At 30.3% G+C, this 19,142-nt stretch overlaps 2 protein-coding genes across 7 annotated transcripts; one reads left to right on the forward strand and one right to left on the reverse strand.

Moving 5' to 3' along the window:
* The first annotated feature begins 1,054 nt into the window (after positions 1-1,054).
* On the forward strand, positions 1,055-3,097 carry LOC123263792. The gene is made up of 5 exons (XM_044726762.1): positions 1,055-1,860; positions 1,938-2,217; positions 2,283-2,351; positions 2,427-2,516; positions 2,607-3,097. Exons 1-5 carry the CDS (start codon positions 1,193-1,195, stop codon positions 2,688-2,690), a joined length of 1,191 nt encoding a protein of 396 aa, XP_044582697.1. The 5' UTR covers positions 1,055-1,192; the 3' UTR covers positions 2,691-3,097.
* Positions 3,098-5,548: 2,451 nt separating this feature from the next.
* LOC123262657 (probable Na(+)/H(+) antiporter nhx-9) lies at positions 5,549-15,834 on the reverse strand. 6 transcript variants are annotated; one of them, XM_044724972.1, is made up of 16 exons: positions 14,525-15,812; positions 13,611-13,874; positions 12,502-12,698; positions 10,925-11,181; positions 10,480-10,697; positions 10,085-10,287; positions 9,800-9,889; positions 9,643-9,713; positions 9,324-9,539; positions 9,086-9,221; positions 8,682-8,822; positions 8,172-8,247; positions 7,924-8,028; positions 7,679-7,795; positions 7,277-7,600; positions 5,549-7,105 (listed from the first exon to the last, which is right to left on the reverse strand). In XM_044724972.1, the coding sequence occupies exons 1-16, from the start codon at positions 15,000-15,002 to the stop codon at positions 6,864-6,866; spliced, it is 3,135 nt and encodes a 1,044-aa protein (XP_044580907.1). In that variant the 5' UTR covers positions 15,003-15,812; the 3' UTR covers positions 5,549-6,863. The 6 variants fall into 6 exon arrangements, with proteins under 6 accessions (XP_044580907.1, XP_044580906.1, XP_044580905.1 ...); XM_044724971.1 differs by having other exon boundaries at positions 8,682-8,837; XM_044724970.1 differs by having other exon boundaries at positions 9,086-9,539; positions 14,525-15,813.
* Between the last annotated feature and the right edge of the window lie 3,308 nt (positions 15,835-19,142).

Genomic DNA, 19,142 nt, shown 5'->3' on the forward strand with positions numbered 1-19,142 from the left:
TGTCACTTTAAACAAGTGATAAGTACATTATAAAAATCGTATATTTCCAGCTTTGAAGAAGATTCAAAATTGTTGAATCTAAAGAAATTAAGACAACGAAGAGGAGTAATTCATGATGAATTTGATGATAATAAATCTATTAAAAAAAATTATTTGTGACTCTTATGTAAGCGTTAACAAGATTTAAAATTTATTTTTAAAAATATATATCTATTGTTTACAGTTCGTTGTTTGTGCTATTACAAAAAAAAATTTATTTATTGAATAATTAAAAAAAGAAAGAAACTAAAAAATATATTTCATTCTGCATTATTAAATTAAGTTTATTTATTTATTTATTTATTTATGATAATTATTTATGATTTATAATAAACTTATTATGAATCAAGTATTAAGGTAAGATCAAATTAATATAAAATTTATAACCTTTTTATGATAAATTTATTATGAATCAAGTATTAATTTTATATGGTTCCATGATTTTTGTTGATTACTGTTAAATTAGTAATACATTTCCTCTAAGTTAAATAAAATAGTTTTTTTTTTTTTTTTTTTTTTTTTTTGAAATTTCGGGGGTAAAAACAAAAAATACAATTATATAATAAAACATATTTATCTTATAATTAATTCAATATGACTCTCGTACTAAATTGATAATCATTATCATCAAATTCATCATGAATTACTCCTCTTCGTTGTCTTAATTTCTTTAGATTCAACAATTTTGAATCTTCTTCAAAGCTGGAAGTATACGATTTTTATAATGTACTTATCACTTGTTTAAAGTGACAAGTAAGTTTTTAAAAATAACCCATTAAATTATTAGATTTCAGCTGTTGGTTAGCTGTTAGATTCAGCTGCAATAGAAAATTAGAGGATTTTTATAGCTAATTCATTATCAAACTCATATTTGTTTCAAAATCTGAATTTCATTATCAAATTCACAATGAAATTCATAACGAAACAAATTTTTTTTTGCACGGGAAATTAATTTTTAAGAAATTATTTTTCATTTCCTTTGATTAATATAGTAAACTGCGGCAAAAACACTTAGTTTAATTGAATATTAATAATGCAATATGATAAAAGGTTTTTAATTCAAAATCGATGTCGCATAACTGATGAGAGTTATTGCAAATTTCTGCAGCAGTTGAAAAGCGAGTTCAAATACAAACAGAAAATTCAATAAATCATGAATATAAGCAGTAAAATAATATTAAAGTTATTATTTTATTACTTTAAAATTCTTGGTTTCATCCCGTACGTTTACTACAAACCTGGAATATTAAAAAGATCTAAAAGTGCAACTATTTACACCGTGATCCTCACATTAGGATACAGTAAAAATGTGATGAATGTTATGTTGTCGCGATCATCATTTATACGTCCACGAGAAACAATCCTTGCCGTTATTGTTGACTTAGTCAGTCTTATGTTGGAGTACATTGCAATATCAATGATTTGGATTTATTCAATAACCCGTTTTAATCAAGTACAAGGTATCTTAAAATTGTTTCTAAAAACTTTAGAAAGTACGTCAGTGATAATGAAAATTAATATGACGAAAATTTATGATGACATACTGCGAGAAATGTTTATTTTTGTATTATCTTTGAACATATTATTCATAATTACTGTAACAACCGATTTGATAATTTGTTACGGTGAAATTAAAGACTACGATTTTCCTGTTTGGATTATATTCAATTATCCACGAGTTATACCGCTGAATTACGCAATGGTACATATATATTTTGTAAAAATTTTAGGAAGACATTTTTGTCTTCTCAACAAAAACATTGGTTACCTGCCTGAAGTATATGCTGATGAAGATTCTTCAATGGAAATAATTAAAATAAGGTAAGCTGTCATTAAGTATACAAAAAACGTGTACAGAAAATTTATTATAGTTAATATCAAATCATCAAAAATTTTAGGTTTAAGCCACGTGAGATAGATGAAAAATTACGAAAATTTGATAAACTTGATCTGGACCTCAGAAATCAAATAAAAATGTCAAACGAGATATTCGCGTTACCATTTATCACAGTGTTATTGCTTCAATTTTCACATTCAATTTTCAATTTGTATTTATTTATGAATTCCATGATGAACAAAGCTTTTTCTTGGCCAATTTTGATTAATGTTAGTTGGATTTTAATGCGAATGTTACTATTACTTTTTTTTATTGATAATTGTCACACAGTATGCGAAGAGGTAACGTAACGATAAATTAACAAATTTTAATATTTAATTAATAAATTGAAATTTTATAATTGAAGGCAAATAAAAAAGTGAAAATTTTGCATGAGTCGTGGGCTTTGAAACGACTAGATGGTTTCAAAGAAATGGTAAGTATCATTTTAATTAACTAATGTTGTACATCAATAATATAAAATTAATTATTTTTTTTTTTTTTTTTCAAGTTGAAAAGTATTTCTCTGCACCAACTTCAAGAGCCTGTAGAAATAAAATTTCACGATGCGTTGAAACTGAACCACAAGTTGTTTTATAAAGTAATTCAATGAAATTATTGAGGTTTCTAAAATCTATATATACTATGAGGAAAAATTTTACTAATATAATTGTGATTTAAATTTAATTAGATGGCTGGCGTAACTACGACGTATTTGATAATTATGATACAACTTGATCAACAAGTACAACATAGTCATAATCACCGGATATAAACTGATGTTTGTCTATAATTCATAATAAATTATCATTTGAATTAGATGTGAACTTGAGACTAGTTATCAAAGGACGAAAATATATTCAAGTATTTTGTTTTAAAATTGATAAAAAACAATTTATATTATTAATTGAAGAATGACCTCAATTGATCAAATATAAATAATGAAAAATATATTTTTATCACGGAATTTTTTCATTCTCGTGCAATAAATTACAGTAATCCACTTAACTAATTGAGCATTTCTTCTATTTATAATCTGCGATATTGACGTCGTCACGTAACTAATAAAAATTATCATAAAATACTGCAACATTAAAGTTAAGTGGAAACGTAAATTAACTATTATACGCTCTACATAAAAATTTAAATTTATAGGCTAACAAAAAATATGCGTACAAACAATAAAAGAATATTAGTATTTTTATTTTACTCGGCTATTTTCTTTACGTTCTCAATAAAATAATAATAACAAACGCTTTAAATTGCAACTATCCAGTGTAATATACATTAATGTCGTAATATTTTATTTATCATTTATATTTTCATGGAAAACAACAGGTATTACTCGCTTTTTAGTAGACTTCATAAAAATCTAACTATTGTATTTGTCCATATGATGTAACTTTTCAAAAATTTTGCTATATTTCGACTTAACTCGACAAGCTAAGACAGAAAAAACCTATGGTTCCAAAGTTTATATATATACGATATAACGCGGCTTATCACGACGATAGCGTCAACAATTCTTAAGGGATCCTAATGAAACTCAACATACTTTTTTATAGACGATTACAAAGGTCAAGTTCAAATATGAGCTCAATTGGTCAATTAGTTTAGAAATTACAGCATTTTAAAATTTTGAGAGTATGAAAATTTTATACTCCGACTACTTCTCCTTCGAATAATTTTTGAACGCGTCGAGATATTCAATTTCTGTAAAATGCATCTAAAAGCTGAGAAATTAAGCTTCAATTTATGTGTTTACATTTTTTTCTAAATCAAAAAATATCCATCTTAGGATAATTTTTAAGAAATTTTACTTTTGCAGTTGTTTTGTCCACAGAAATGAAATAAAAATAAATCTACTTCCATTTCGGATGCCGAATGGCTTTTTTTTTTCAATTATTTCTTCTATATTTTTATATTAGTTTACATAATGAAAAATTGAAAAATATTTGTAAACTGTTAAGTTAAACCGTGAGAAAAATTTCAATAGTACCAAAATCACTTAAAAAAATTTAAGTTGATATAATTAAGTTATGTGCCAGTATAGTCCCATTTTAATGCTTCAGATTTCAGGCGCGTTGTTACCGAGCAGATTTTGGGACTTTTATAAGCATCAAATGCAAAATAAGCTTTTGTGAGAAGAAAAAAAAAACGAGAAATTTAAGCCATCTAGTGATATTAATATGCAACACCATTTAATGCCCGAATAATGCATCTGATAGTTGTTGTTAATTTATATTTTATAGAATAATTAAAATTAAATAAATTTGAAGATTAAAAGACGCAAAAAAAAATTTACAGATAAAATATACCTCACTTGAAATCAATGAAATCAAATGAATTTATTTTCATAGTTAATCAATGAAGAAATAATTAAATTAAATTGAATTATTGTAGATGTTCTTTTAGAAGCCCGCATGTCTCATTAACATCAATAATAGCGACTATTAGAGCGAATTTGAAGGCACAGAGAGCTTCATCGTATTGGTTATTAATTATTCTAGGTTAAATCCACGTCAAGTAGACAAGTGATTACGAGATTCAAGCGAACTTTATTTCCAATTCAGAGATCTTATTGAATTAATTAATGGATTAGTCTCGTTGCTGCTTGCAATAATAGTATTATTTTAGTTCGTGATTGATTGGCGATTTTCATTGGTTTCTAGTTATTTATAAATGAAAGAAATATTTGTTTAAATAAAAAACAAAAAAATTTCCGGTTGATAATCTGCAATCGCTGGAATTGCTCAATATTGTTAACACCTGAGACTCAACACGCCTGAAGGTAATTGTCGCTGAAATAAATAGAATGATACTTTTGTAAAATGGATATTTATATTTTATAGGAAAATAGTGAGAGTTTTTCGAACGAACTGCGGGTGAAGAAAAGACCAGATGGTTCTAAAGAAATTGTTAGTATAACTGAAATTAATTTTTATAGTATCATTAATAGCACGGTGAAGTTGAAAATTAATTTTAGTTTTTTAGACGAAGAATATTTCGCTTTATCAATTGTGACCTGGTAGAAATAATATAAAATTAAATGACTCAATGAATCTAAATCACCAGCTGCTGCAGAAAGTAATAAAATTTTAAATTTTAATCAACGATCAATTTTTACTTATACGTTGATAATTTGTGAATATTAATGGGCTCGTTCAAGTTTACTAAGTTCTTAGCTGGGCTGACCTGAGATTAGTCACTTTTAGTTTTTAGTACAAGATCTGGCAAAAGCTTAGTAAACTTGAACGAGCCCAATGAATTAGTTAGTAAAAATGATTCAGCTTGATGAACAAGTGATAAATATAAAAGACCATCACAGCAATATATGAGTCAATTGTTAATTTAATTTTATTAATTCAAATGTATGATCACACTCGCTGATTATACATTGTTTGTAATATGATTTTTATTGCTATTTATCAACTTAGTTAATATAAATATATATATTAGATTTGTTTTTAAATACTTTCAGGAAGTTAAAGCTGTATAAAAGTTGGATAAAAATTAAAATAATTTTCTGTGAAAAAGTATTTTAATCACAATATTTTCAGTTAAATATATGTCGTATGTGCAAGTAATAATTAAAAACAATGGGATGTAATGATAAAAAAAATTTGATAATAATTATGAAATAAAACATTTATTTAACAAATCAACAGCGTAAAGATATCTCCAGCAGATTCTAGTCACTGATGGTGTAGTCTAAATTTCACTATTTACTTTTTTATTATTTTAACTTATCATTTTCAATTTTAATTTATTTATATTATCTACAATTTAAATCCGTTCACTCAGTCACACACGACCGCTCCCACACGAGACACCGTCGTTGACAATAAACAATAAATAATTACAATTATTACACAATTCGTTTTTAAATCTTTTTCATCAAATTGGCTGCTTTAAATTTCCTACTAATTTACCCAGGAAAATTAACCAACTTGTTGTACTCTTTTTATTATTCAATGTTTGTCTTAATTGTACCATTGAGTGATACACTTATTTAATCCTAAAATTGACTAAAAATATAACTGACGTTATCCGGGCGATGTGAGAGGTATTAGAAAATTCAAACCGAAGCCTTATTATTTATTGATCCAAGTCTAATAAATGTTACACCATTTTTTTTTTTTTTTTTTTTTTTTTTTTTTTTTAATTGTATGATATGGCTTTCGGTCATTTTCATTCTGTGCTCTCAGAGCAAATTTAGCTTCTTTCCATCAACTTATTCAGCATTACCTACTTTTATTTTATCGAGTATTATCATTTAGTTACAGTCGTTGCCATCATTGTCCTAATAGTGAACTTCATTAATCAAACAGCGTGTTTGTATAGAAGGCACCCATGTCAAAGCGGTCCACAGCGTCATTATTTTAAAATTATTATTATACAAACTGACAAACTTTTATTAAAACTTAAAATCCATATACTTCGCTCGATAATTAAATTTAATATCATTAAATAAAATTCCATTTGTTAATTAATTAGTTCTTTTTACAATTCCAATGCAAAATAAAAGTTATTCGCGTTTTATTTTATATTATTCAAAGTTTAAAAAAAACCTCGTTTAATTACGGCGTTAATTAAATTAAGTAAATTCTCATTAAACGTTTACTGCATCGAGTTACTTGATTTTTTCTCCTTTTTATTAGTTATTTTTCATTTTTTTTTTTATTTATATTTATTTTTTAGTCAGCAGTGTTTTAAAAGTTCCCGCGAGTCCGCAATGTGAAAAAATATTCATCTGTGTGGCTTTGTCTTTTTTTATTTTTTTTTTTGGTTTGTTTGTTTGTTTGTTGTTGTTTATTTTGTTTTATTAATTTAATTTTATTTAGACAGGAGCACTCGGCCGGCGGAATAATCCCGACAGAACCGAACAAAGGTCACTTTCTCGGTGTGGACGTTCCTCGTAGGAAGAAGACGTCAGTTCTATCCACGGTCAATCCTCTTCATAATCCTCGGACGATTCTGTAGACGAGGATATAAGTGCTGTCGATAAACTCGGAGCATTTGCCGTTGAACATGGAAAAGTTGTTTGGGATTGTTGTAGACGTAACCTTTGTGAGTTCCAGTACTCTGGCAACGAATGCGAGCCATTGTTATTTACTTTTTCTTTGTGTATTGACTCTGCAGAACTTAGCTCCATCATTGATCCTCGTCGTTTAACTTTACTCAATTTATCTACAAGGCCAAATTATTTTTTCCTTTTTGTAACCTTTTTTTTTTTTTTTATATTTTTCTCTTTATTTAAGCCATTGATCTACTTTATTACTATAATACAAAGTTTAACGTTTATCTTCCACAGAAAATAAACGTAAATAATACTAAAAATATATATATCTAAGTTATTACCTGAAGTTCTCGGTGAAAAAGTTCCATTTGTAAAACCCATCCCCGCGAATTCATCACTCTCATCCAGATCCCGGTAACCCGCGAGGTCTGGACTTCCACCGCTATCTTTACGAAAGAGACCAATAACGGATTGTACTTTTGGTTGCTCAATTCCACCCAGAAATGTCGCTGACGGTGAGCTGTAAGCCAGGTATTCTTTGTTAGAACACCAAGCCGGAAATTCATTTTGCTTAACCGGCCTTGCAGAATCTTCATAATCGTCCTCGCGTTTCCATGGTAACATTGTTTCAGTGGCCGTTGGTGTTGTTACTCGAAATGACTCACCTAAAATTACAATAATAAATAACTTTTACGGTGAGTAGATCCGTGATATTAAATTAATAGATAATAAATAATATAAACCTTCAGATTCACCACGATGTCGTCGCATCATCCCGCATTCTGTGTTGTCATCGTCATCAGTATCATCATCACTATGGCCATTATCACATCGTGAACCCTCACCGTATTGATTAGAATCTACACAGAATCCAATACCATTTACTATTACCAGCGGAAGCTCGTTTGATATTTATTACGTGTATACAACTAATAAAATTTTTTATTATCGGATCGTGTATCGCGGTTGTTACTAAACAGGTTATTACCTGAAGTTCGAGCTGTAAAAGTAATCGCTGAATCCCAGTCTGGATCACGTGTTGGTTTATCTTCTTCTTCGTCTTCAAGTTTGTACAAATCACCATCTATATAATCTGAAATAATTAGATAAAAAGAACAAACAAAAAAGAGGAGGAATAAAAAAAAAAAAAAAAGAAAAAAAAGCCGGGAATCAAGGATTGTAATAAAAGTGATGATTAATAAGGATCATCACTTTTTTTATACATCGTATAAATACCTGGAGAAAAAAGCTTGGTTGAACCATTTTGTTGCTGAAGCTCAGGAAAACTCACGTGATTTTGCTTACTACCGTCCTGTATAAACGCCAATAAATTTATAAAAATAACAGTGAGAAAAATATTTTTTACGGAGCATGAAACAAAATTTTTCGTTATCTTTTGTATTACTCTGTTTTAGTAATAAAATAAAATAAAATAGCCCGAATCTTAGATAGTAAAAAGGTCCATAATGAATTACTAAAGTTGATAGTTAAGACAGTAATATAATACGAGGGTGTAAATTACAGTGACAAGCTTTAATAATAAATAAAACCATAATGTGTTATGTGATAATGATAACGAACATCTTTGTTCCATGTGTTGTTAATAAATTACTAGAGTTAGTACTTAACAGCTTGTATATAAATATAAATATAGTAAAATTGTATATTATATAAACAATAACAATAACTGTGATGTTTATAATAAAAATAAAATAATTAATAAGGAATCCTATGGAACAAGCTTACCTTGAGTATTTTTTTACTGCGTTTGTGTCGGTGTTTGTGCTCACCCATCATCCGACGAATGTTCATGTGCATTTTATAATTGACTTGTGTTGATAAATCACGATCGTTAACTGCGTGACGACTATAGCTCAGTCGGCGATGCTGAAACACGTAAGTCTAGCCGAATGTGTTCAATATAAATGAAGGAATAGTCTTACACATAACGTACCAATGACACAGATAAAACAAATAAACACATAGTTAGACAGTTGGAAGTTCAGATATGTCAAAAAATAATAAGATATAAGTTAAGAATAAGAACATAGTATAGTATAGTATAGTATAGTAATAAGAACAAAGTTCCATAAATGAGACAAGACTGATAAAATAAATATAAATAAATTTACCCCAGTCGACAAGCTTACCCGTTTGTACGGCTTGCAGAGTTCTTCAGCAAGCAAGTGATGGATCTTAGCGTCTGTCAAGTCTTTCTTTGAGGGGTAGTACTCGAGTTCCTGCAGGTCAATGTTCCACCCAGCCTCGAGTTGACTGCAACTTGGACTTGAATGAACAAAAGGAAAATTACTGGAACATGTACTTCCCTTAGCTAATAACGGTGTCACACGGTGTTGACTTATTTTCAATTTCTTCTGGACTGCCCACCTTGAATTAAATTGTCCAGGATTGCTGTAGTTTCGGAATATCGCCGACATGCTCTCAGTCCCGCTTATATTTCCAATTGTTGAGGCATTTCTTCTTATGTAATCCATTGCATCTTTCATCGCGAGCTTAGAATATGTTTCCAATATTTTTGGCTCAGCACCGTAATGATTTCGCACCAAGTACGGACGTATAAATTTATTATCGAACCTTTTGAATCTGTGACAATTAAAAGTTAATATATACATACATACATATATGTATTAAACAACAAACCCGAAAATAGTTAACAAATTAATTTAATTATTACTGGATGACCTACTTATCCCTTAAATGATAATTTCCGTGTTTTCCGAGAATGTCCTCGACACCAGCCATTATATGATCCATAATCTAAAATGTAACGAATTTTATTAAATTAATTGATTATAAATCGCATAGCAATCAAATAAATATCAAGATTTAATAGAGTAACTTACTCTCTCATGTATCCTTTCATTCATGGTCGGTTTCCGTCTCTCAGCTCTTTTAACATTTAATATTTTTACCAATGGCTTAATTGTTATACCCTAAAAAAAAAGCAATAAAGTTAAAATAGCCGATATCAATAGCCTTTCAGTTATCGCCAATTAAATCGATAGAACAATAACCACTTAACAGTGTTTGGTTCAGTGACCAATTGTGCGATATTCTGCTATACTAACTACTGTATTTAAATATTTGACTGTTTTAGTCCGTTATAAAGTTTAAATCTGTTTATTAACCTGAATGAAAACAGTGAAATAAATTACGGCGATAGTTGTTGTTACAAACATTGGCTGCAGAGGCACGTGTTTCGGGTCGATGAGAAGAACCAAGGCGAATGCCACGGCCCCACGCAACCCTCCGTACGACATCACGAACTTTTCTACCTTGTCCAGTTTATGCAGCCGGAATCGATTAGCCACTGCCGTGAGTACCATTACGCCTGTGAAGAATCGCGAAAATAATATTAAATAAAAATAATAATAGAATAAAATGAAATGAAATTCGGTCGTCCGAAAATCAATAAACGTCTAAATAATGGATTATATAATTTAATGGCGAGTAGTAGGTACCATTTCACGCACACTGAATAAATATAATTATTTATAGAGGAGTATGTTTGTTCACGACTCACCGACAATCCGATAGACTGAACACAGTACAATAGTCATAACGACAAACCACGTATTCCAATCATGCCTGTTATTTACTGTCGCAACACCCAGAAACATAAATATAATTGTCTCAGAGCTACTTGACAGCATCTTCATAGTGTATTTGACAGTGGTGTGAGATTTGTGGGAGATATTAGCTTCAACGTAGTTCTTCATGGTTATACCGCAGAAAGTAATGCTGAAAAAGGGTAAAAATAACACATGTTATACTATACTGTTGATTGAATTTTTATCCAGTTACTTATTATCTACGATCGATGGCCTATAGCCCTCGAATCCTCATTGTTGTATATGTGCATGTGCATGTAAATAAAGATAATATGGTGGATGAGCTTTTATGTACGTGGATATATACATATACAAAACATGTATTAAAGTGTTGACAAGTTATTTGTATATACTCACGCGAGGATTCCAGACATGTGAAATATCTCAGCATTAAGGTAAGCCAGATAGGCCATGACGAAGATAAAGATGGGCTCGATCACGCGTACTTGATTGGTAAAACGTGTTACGAACCCGGTAGCTAAGCCCCATATTACACCAATTATTGTTCCGCCGATGGCTACTACTAAAAACGATCCTAGTCCTGATAGTAGATCCATGTATGTTATTCTTGATGGACCCATTTCGCTGTATGTTTCAAACATATGGTACAACACCTGGAATAATAATAACATTTATATACGATGCGACTTAAAATATTTATCGATTATTTTAAAATTTATGCATTGATTGATTTTTATTTAATGAATTCAGTTTAAACACCTCAAGAAACTCGGGCGGTTTTTCAAATTATTTTTAATTATGTAGTACCAATAAATTTTTTAATTCTTAATGAGAAGCGGAGATGTAGAAGATGAAAATATCTTCTTTAATATTACACAGGCAGAGAACAAACTTTTTGTAAAAGTATAATTTATTAATCCTGCTGTGTTGTATTAATCACCAATAAAATATATTCTTTAATCAAAAATTTATTTTAAATTCACTCGATAAATTAATTCTATTGATTTGTTTTATTCAAATTTTTATTTTTTATGATCAAGATATTGTTAGTTAACCATTGAAAATTTTTAAATTCATCTTATAAATGAAATTTACTGTTTGAATTTTAATAGAAATATTTTTTTAATTTTCTATATAAGAACAGAGTTGTCCGTACCATGATGCTGTCAATTCCATTATTTGTAAAATATTGTTAGGAATTTAATAAATTTTATTATAAAAGAAGACTAAATTTATGTTAATTAAGAAAATAATAATTTTTGACTAATTTAATATTTTTTAAGTTTAAGACATCTTGATAATATTGTCACCATTTATTATCGCAAATCAAAATTTATAATTATTTAAAAAAATCCACGAGAACGAAATTAGGAGTAAACGCTGATGTAAAGTTAAAAATTGTTTTACTAAAAAAAAAAAAAACAAGTTTCAACTTAAGCTTAGGGAAGCGATTGACATCTAGTTTTACCGTAAAAGAAGATGATATTTTTTACAAATTTCTTAATAATTTCGAATTGAAGGTACAATATATTGTAAATATATAAAACAGTATAGACCATGTAGTATTTTTAAGAAGATACAACCCAATATTGATAAATAATCTAACACCTGTCAATTAAAAGGTATTAGAACATAACCTAGTTCTTATTTGAAACACATAACAATAATATTAGTTTTAATGATGTAAATATATGAGTATGATACAAAGTTTACAATTCGGTATGTCTTTGATGTCTGTCTACGTCAGTAGCATATACAGTGAATAGATGATTTGCAAATTGTGAATTGGTTCTTCAGTAAGTAGGTCACATTAATAACTTACTTGAGGAATATAATCGGGTACTATTGTCATTTGATGTTTTGGATATGTTCATGTTGAGGTGATGTACTAGATAATGAGATAATAATGAGATAATAATAATAATAATAATAATAATAATAATAATAATAATAATAATATTTCTAGTACTTACAACAGTGACAGCATCATTTAATAAGCTTTCTCCAAAGACAACGATGTAAAGAATTTCATTGACGTGAATTTCTTCAAAGACAGCAAGCACTGCGACTGGATCAACGGCGCTTATTAGTGCAGAAAAAAGGAACATGTCGAGAAGTGGTGTTGTAAAACCAAAAAGACCACTCTTTCCTAAAACCCAGAGTGTTGCACCTAAATTTAAAAACAGAGAAGAAAAAAAAAACGTTTGTTAACCCATGAATATTTAAAAACAAGAATGCATAATTTAAAATGTCAGCAATTATTTTGAAATTTTCTTTGACACGGGGATTACGCTGAGCATTTGGATTTTAAAATTTACTTTTAAATAGATGTTGAACAAAAAACAAAATAATAAGTATCATACTCCTGACTCGTGACATTAAATGTTTCCTGTCTTTTTTTTTCCGTATTTTACCAACAAAGCTTTCGTAACTTTAAATTAACTTCAAAGGTAAATAAATTATAAAGCTGATGTTGGTGAAGCACGATCAATATATCTGTTGAATTTGGTTTCAGCTGTAAAGTCGTAGGGAAACACATTAAACCAAGCAGTAAGTGTGTGGAGCAAAAAAAAAATACAATTTCAAAAGAAAAGAATAAAACAATTATTATTTTTTTCTATTATTATATCGATAATAAAAAAATTTTATAAATATAAACGTAAAACCACGAACAATGTAAAAAGTAAATTGAATTTAGATCCAATCTTGTTTCTGCTCGTTCGCACGATGAAAACAAAAACATCAAGGACATGTTTACACAGAAAATAGATATAAAAATGAATAAGTAAGGTGATAACAGAAAATAGAAAAAATAGTTGAATTAAAATGAGCATGCATTCTGCATTTCGCAACAATAGCATTACAGAGAACGATTTTTTGTAAAGCCTAGAAATCCTGAAAAGACTGACATATATAATTTAGATTTCAAAACATATTTTTATATTCAATTTCGCTGTGTCTGTTGTGAAATACCGGTGCTATAAACTAAACGGCAATATTTCAAATAAAATAAGTTCTGGTGATGACAAATTCTCGATTACGAATAAATTTTAAATATATTACATTAAATTTGTTTCCTTACCTATCGACAGAGTATTGAATATAGTTCCAATAACAGCAAATAACAAGATGGTTCCCAAGTGGTCGAAGAACAATCGGTTGGGCATAAAATAACCAGCATCAAGTATTATAGGAGGAAGCATATAGAGGAAGAATGTATCCGGTGTAAGTGGTGATACATGTACGCTGCTTGCATGGAACAGCAGGACACCAATAACAACTCCCACGACAATAAGTAGACAGGATTCGGGAAACATCTTGCTGAATTTAGGTGCCATGTGAAAACCTATTCGTAAACAAAAAAGGTAAAAATATTTTTTATTATTTTTTTTATTACATTTATATTTATATTAAGTAAAATCATGTTTCAGGGATGTAAATTATACGATAAAGAAAAAGAAGACGTATATATGAATAAGAATCTACTTGAAAGTTGATAAAGTATTGCTGTGGCACATTGTTTTCATGAATATGCAGCAATTCGTGCCGACAGTCAAGGCTAGACTAATACAGAGACGGAGTGTAAATAAAAGCAGCAACCAGGTCTTGACCTTTTACACGCCACAAGATTCAGGGTGCGGTTTTATTTGTTGATTTAAAAACAGACAAGAAGCCTCAACAGGAGTTAAATTTTTCAAAAAGCAGCTCTAGAGATAGATAATAAAACGCTTTACGGTTTATTCAGTAGTGGGCTATAGACTTAATCTTGTTTTGCAACTATATCTATCGTAACTAATAACAGCCATCACGAGCTCGATTAAACTTCAAGTGCTTCAGCCCCTTGAGTCTTATGAGCGATGAGTTATTACTTTTGTAATTGCAGAGAATGTAAACGTCTAATCATAAATTAAAGTACAACATAAATAAAATAAAATAAAATAAAAGACAGAGAGCAAGAGCGTAAACTTCTCAAGACTTATCCAGATGATCACTCACCAATCTTAGCAAGGCTGGCGAAGAATATCCAGATCCCAATAATGAACGGTGTTTCAACTCGATGAAACTCAACGCTAAATACTTTGTACTCTCGCTTCTTGGCGTGCCCACCAACATTAGCATTCCCATTTGAATTTTGATTAGAATTAGCATTATCACCACCGACAATACCACCGTCGTCACCGCTCTCTAGGTTGCGAAGCGATTCGTCGAGGAAAGTGCGATCGATGGGTCCCATGGGTCCGAAGCTCTTCCCAGGATACGGTTTTCCCAAATCCTGAGGAAGATCATGATTATCAGCGCTGGGCCCGTGCATTGGCAGTACTTGGATCATCGAGCCATCATTATTATCATCTCCGGAGGAGCCCAGTCGTCTGGTGTCGTCGTACGAGCGTGCTGCGCAATGCAGTACATCACTCGCAAACAATAACAACACCAGTGTCAAAACACACGGAGTACTCTTTTCATGGGTTGCCATTTTATTTTTCACGTGGGTTGTTGGGGTATGCGCAGCATACGCTCCCAGGCAGTGGACACTATTCACTCATTATCTTCTTGGTAATTTTTAAAATTTTTATATTTTATTTTATTATTTCATTTAAATTAATTATTTATTAATTCGTCAATTACTTTATCGAGTTAGTTATTTTAAATTAAATAAAAATAACTAATATTTATTTATTTTCTTACAATTCAGGAGCGACACGCAAAAATAACTCAAGAAAATAAAATCACTGATGAAGAAATATGTATTTAATACTAAATAAAAATAATTCAGATATAACAAGTGACGCGTAAGCGACGCTCTTTAAACATCGCTGCGTCTTCGTTCTCCTCTTTAGTACTTGATGATGATGATGATGATAATGCTGAGGAGCCAGATGACTCGATAATAATTCGACGAGACTGTTTCCTCAACACAAGACCCCTTGGTTTCATGGTAATCGTACACCCACTAAACGCATGTGACCTTTTTTATTCGTATTTAAAAACTCCAACAACCCCGAGTCACTTTGTAACGACCATCACCACTGCTGCGGCAAGTGCTGTTACTACTCTCCTAGTTATACTGAAGTAACTGTTTATCATACAGAAGCTGCTGATGGTGTCATTTTTATCACGATGACATAATTACTTTGATTTTAAATGTACAACTATTAAAACACAGTGCAAAGAGGCACCGAGGTAATTATTATTGTGTAAATAAATAAATGAAAACCCATAAATAAGAATCGGTGCCGACGGGTTGCGCGGCGCCACTGAGGCTTCTCTTCTTCTTCGAGCCTGTTCACAGCTGATCGTCGATTAAACCCGCGCAGGCGTTCGACTACACGGAAAATCCGCTTTTGTGTACATACACGGACACATTTAACCTTGTATGTATTAACAATATGAATAACAGTGGACACCCTCGCCTCCTTGATCCCCTAGAAGATCTAGACTGCTGAACACCCCTGCCGAGGGTCGGCTGGGCTCAAACGCGCATGTCTGCCCGTTTACCCTCTTTTTACCCCTGCGACTTTCCACACCAGACGTCGTTATGTTGCCGTGTTACCTTCATCGTCCTCGTCATCGTTGGTGTAGTGGTGTCGACATTGACGTACATTGTATCGTCAGATCGTCTCTACACTTCCACGAGCCAATACAACAGACACGCGTATACCATTATAGTTATATGAGGTTTTGCTCAACACAATCTGATGTAGGACCTCCGTTACTCTGCAGAAGATGGATAAGAGATGAACACCCTCCAGGAAAAACGCAGATGGAACAGCATTGAAGCTCACTTCTGCTGGAGAGAGAAGACATATGTATATCTATCGATCTTTTCTCGGCAATCAAAGGGTCGCTGGCTTGATTTTATCCATTTCCATTTTATTTCTTACCATCGCTGATGCTTTAAGATTTATTTAGATTTAATTTGGTTATATTTGATAAATTTATTAACGTTTTCTGATAAATTTTTATTTACAGATAAGAACGAGATAACGAATCATTCGTTGAAGCGCTTTTGTATTGATATAATACATTTTTTGTTATTAATCAAGATTGATTTAAGTAAAAAGGAAGAAAACAATCATTAAAAATTATTTCTTTTTTTTTATTACAAAGGTCTATTGAAAATATAAATTAATAATATTGAGATTGAAGCTTTAAATTTTGCTGAGTAATATTTTAAAAACCATTAGGTATTACGTGAGTCTACAATAGTTGTATATATTTATTATTAAAATTGAATTGAATGAAATATTGTAGATCGTATTTTCTAGGGTACATCAATTGATGAGAATTCAGTCCAATGGTTATACGTTTTTTATAAAAAAAAAAAAATATCAAGCACAGCGATTTTAATGATACTTTTACTTTTTTATAATTTAAACACATAAATAAAGAAAAAAAAGTATTGAGAAAAAACTATAGTTGAAATATTTAAAGAAATAAGTGAAGATGACTTGATATATTTTCGCCAAAAAATATGGTACTGGAATAAAAAGACATCTAAAAATTTTTTGTTTTATTTTATAAATAAACTAGTACTGAAAACATATCGGAAACGTGTGTGTGTAAACATGTAAACATCTTATAACTTTGTAACGAAGTATCCGATCGAAAAGCGGTTTAAGGCATCTGAAAAGGCCTCTTTAAACTTAGATTTTCTGGGAATTAAAACCGAATTAACATAGTAGATTCTGAGAAAACCTCAAAAATTCGAGTTGTTTTAATTTTCGAAAAATGATTTTTTCTATGATCTAATCAACTCTTCTATTCGAAAAATGACGTCGATTGCCGTGAACTGCAACAGAATCAATTGATTCAATTGAGAGATATCGTTGTCGAGAGAAATCCCGAAAAAGGTTTTTTTCAAAATAACTTGAAAAATTTAAGTCAAATCAATTTATTTGTCCCAAATTTTTTTTGTTACGCTTCAAAAACTGCGTCGATTGTTGCAAGCTGCATCAAAATCGATTGATTTTTTCGAGAGATATCTAATTTTTAGTAATTAGAAAAAAAAAAATATAACAATAGAACATGATTTTTTAATATAATTTTTCAATTTATCAGAACAGATTTCTCTCTGAGCATTTTAAGAAAGCTCTCTTAACCACGCTAAATGCCGCCAAGTGTTCTTAAATTGGATGATTTGTCCAAAAATTATTGTAGCTCAAATATTTTGAAAAAAGTTTTTTATTAAATACAAACTAAACTTTTGACTTTGAAGAGCTCAAAAACGTCCCAACAGGTTAAATTTGGAACGTTTTGCATTTAAAATTAGCGGAAAGTTGCAGGGATGGCCTGTAGGGTCAACCGTTTTAATAATTTTTTTTTTAATTTGTTAAGAAAAGTCGTAAAAATTACTATCTGGTAATTTTAGTACCATAAAAAAATATCATTGTACCAAATAAATATGTTTTATTATAAGAAAACTTTGTTACAATGTTAAACTGATGACATATAAAATGTGGTTCAAGAGAAAAAGTCTTAAACCACAAAGATCATTTTGAAAAATTTAATTATTTTGAATTAAGTAAAAAAATTCATTCAGATCAAGGACAATTTTTCAATTTAATCAACTTAAGATTTTATTAGTATGCAAGTATTTATTTAAGACCAAACAGAGGTTGATTAAATGTACTCAATAATGTTCTTGAAGGAGTTAATAAATCCTTATAACTTGAAAATATAGAGTACTAGTAATACATTAAACTTAAACTCGTATTTAAGTTTAAAGTTATACCAAAATTTAGTATTATTTATATTGAAATAAATTTATAATTTGATCATCAATTGTAGCGTGCTTTGCAATTGGACGGATGATTTATGTTTAGCATACTTATGATTATAGACTAAAAAAGTAGTATGTATATGAGTATGATTGATGATGTACTTTTGTTGTATGGTTATTATTATGACAAGTATTGTGCGGTATAGGGTATGGTATGGTAGGGTAAGGTATATGTATAAGGTATATCGTGTGATATAGAGGGTGCCGAGAAATATAAGTAGATATGTACAGTAAAGGTAAGACAAAGTAGAACTAGAGATACAGGTCAAGATAACCTGGATACCGGAATAACTTAGTGACAAGATGGTGTGTGTCCATTGAAAACACATGTCTTAGTCTTGTATACAACCACAGTACACAATACACAGCAGCAAAGACCAGAGAGTCAACTTGACTGGATGATAAGCCCAATAGACAGACTTAGGTTTAATTATTGTAATCGTAATTGCAATGGCATTATAAGATAATCAAATGCAAGATGCTCGATGATCAAAGGATTCCATTTAGAGGATTACTTCGCATCCCAAGTTAACTTGATGCCTATTATCCATTATGGTCATCTTTGAGCTCTACCTCTTCATTCGATATGAGTTTCAAGTTAATGTGTGTGATATGCGTACCCGATTACATGTGCAAACATCTACCAAGGTAGTTTAACAGTAGGTGACAAATCCGATTAACATCGCCAGATAGTCTCTCTGCTGTACCCGGTTTATGGCTGTTGAGTGCCGAGTACACAGTATCCAGTACTGGTGTAGGTTTAATACCAAATAACTTTTTGGAAATTAAATTTCGTTAATTCGAACGTCGATAAACTCCACAGGGGAGAGGGCA

Source organism: Cotesia glomerata, linkage group LG4, assembly GCF_020080835.1.
Source record: "Cotesia glomerata isolate CgM1 linkage group LG4, MPM_Cglom_v2.3, whole genome shotgun sequence".
NCBI classification, from domain to species: Eukaryota; Metazoa; Arthropoda; class Insecta; order Hymenoptera; family Braconidae; genus Cotesia; species Cotesia glomerata.

What these genes read in the sequence shown, in the direction of transcription:
- LOC123263792 (XM_044726762.1), top strand. Translation starts at nt 1,193, where the DNA reads ATGAATATAAGCAGTAAAATAATATTAAAGTTATTATTTTATTACTTT. An exon ending in GTCACACAGTATGCGAAGAG is followed by an intron (nt 2,218 to 2,282) that starts GTAACGTAACGA and finishes TTATAATTGAAG; the next exon opens with GCAAATAAAAAAGTGAAAAT. An exon ending in ACCACAAGTTGTTTTATAAA is followed by an intron (nt 2,517 to 2,606) that starts GTAATTCAATGA and finishes AAATTTAATTAG; the next exon opens with ATGGCTGGCGTAACTACGAC.
- LOC123262657 (XM_044724968.1), bottom strand. Translation starts at nt 15,002, where the DNA reads ATGGCAACCCATGAAAAGAGTACTCCGTGTGTTTTGACACTGGTGTTG. An exon ending in TTCAGTCTATCGGATTGTCG is followed by an intron (nt 10,288 to 10,479) that starts GTGAGTCGTGAA and finishes GATTCTTCACAG; the next exon opens with GCGTAATGGTACTCACGGCA. An exon ending in TTTTACAGCTCGAACTTCAG is followed by an intron (nt 7,796 to 7,923) that starts GTAATAACCTGT and finishes GATTCTGTGTAG; the next exon opens with ATTCTAATCAATACGGTGAG.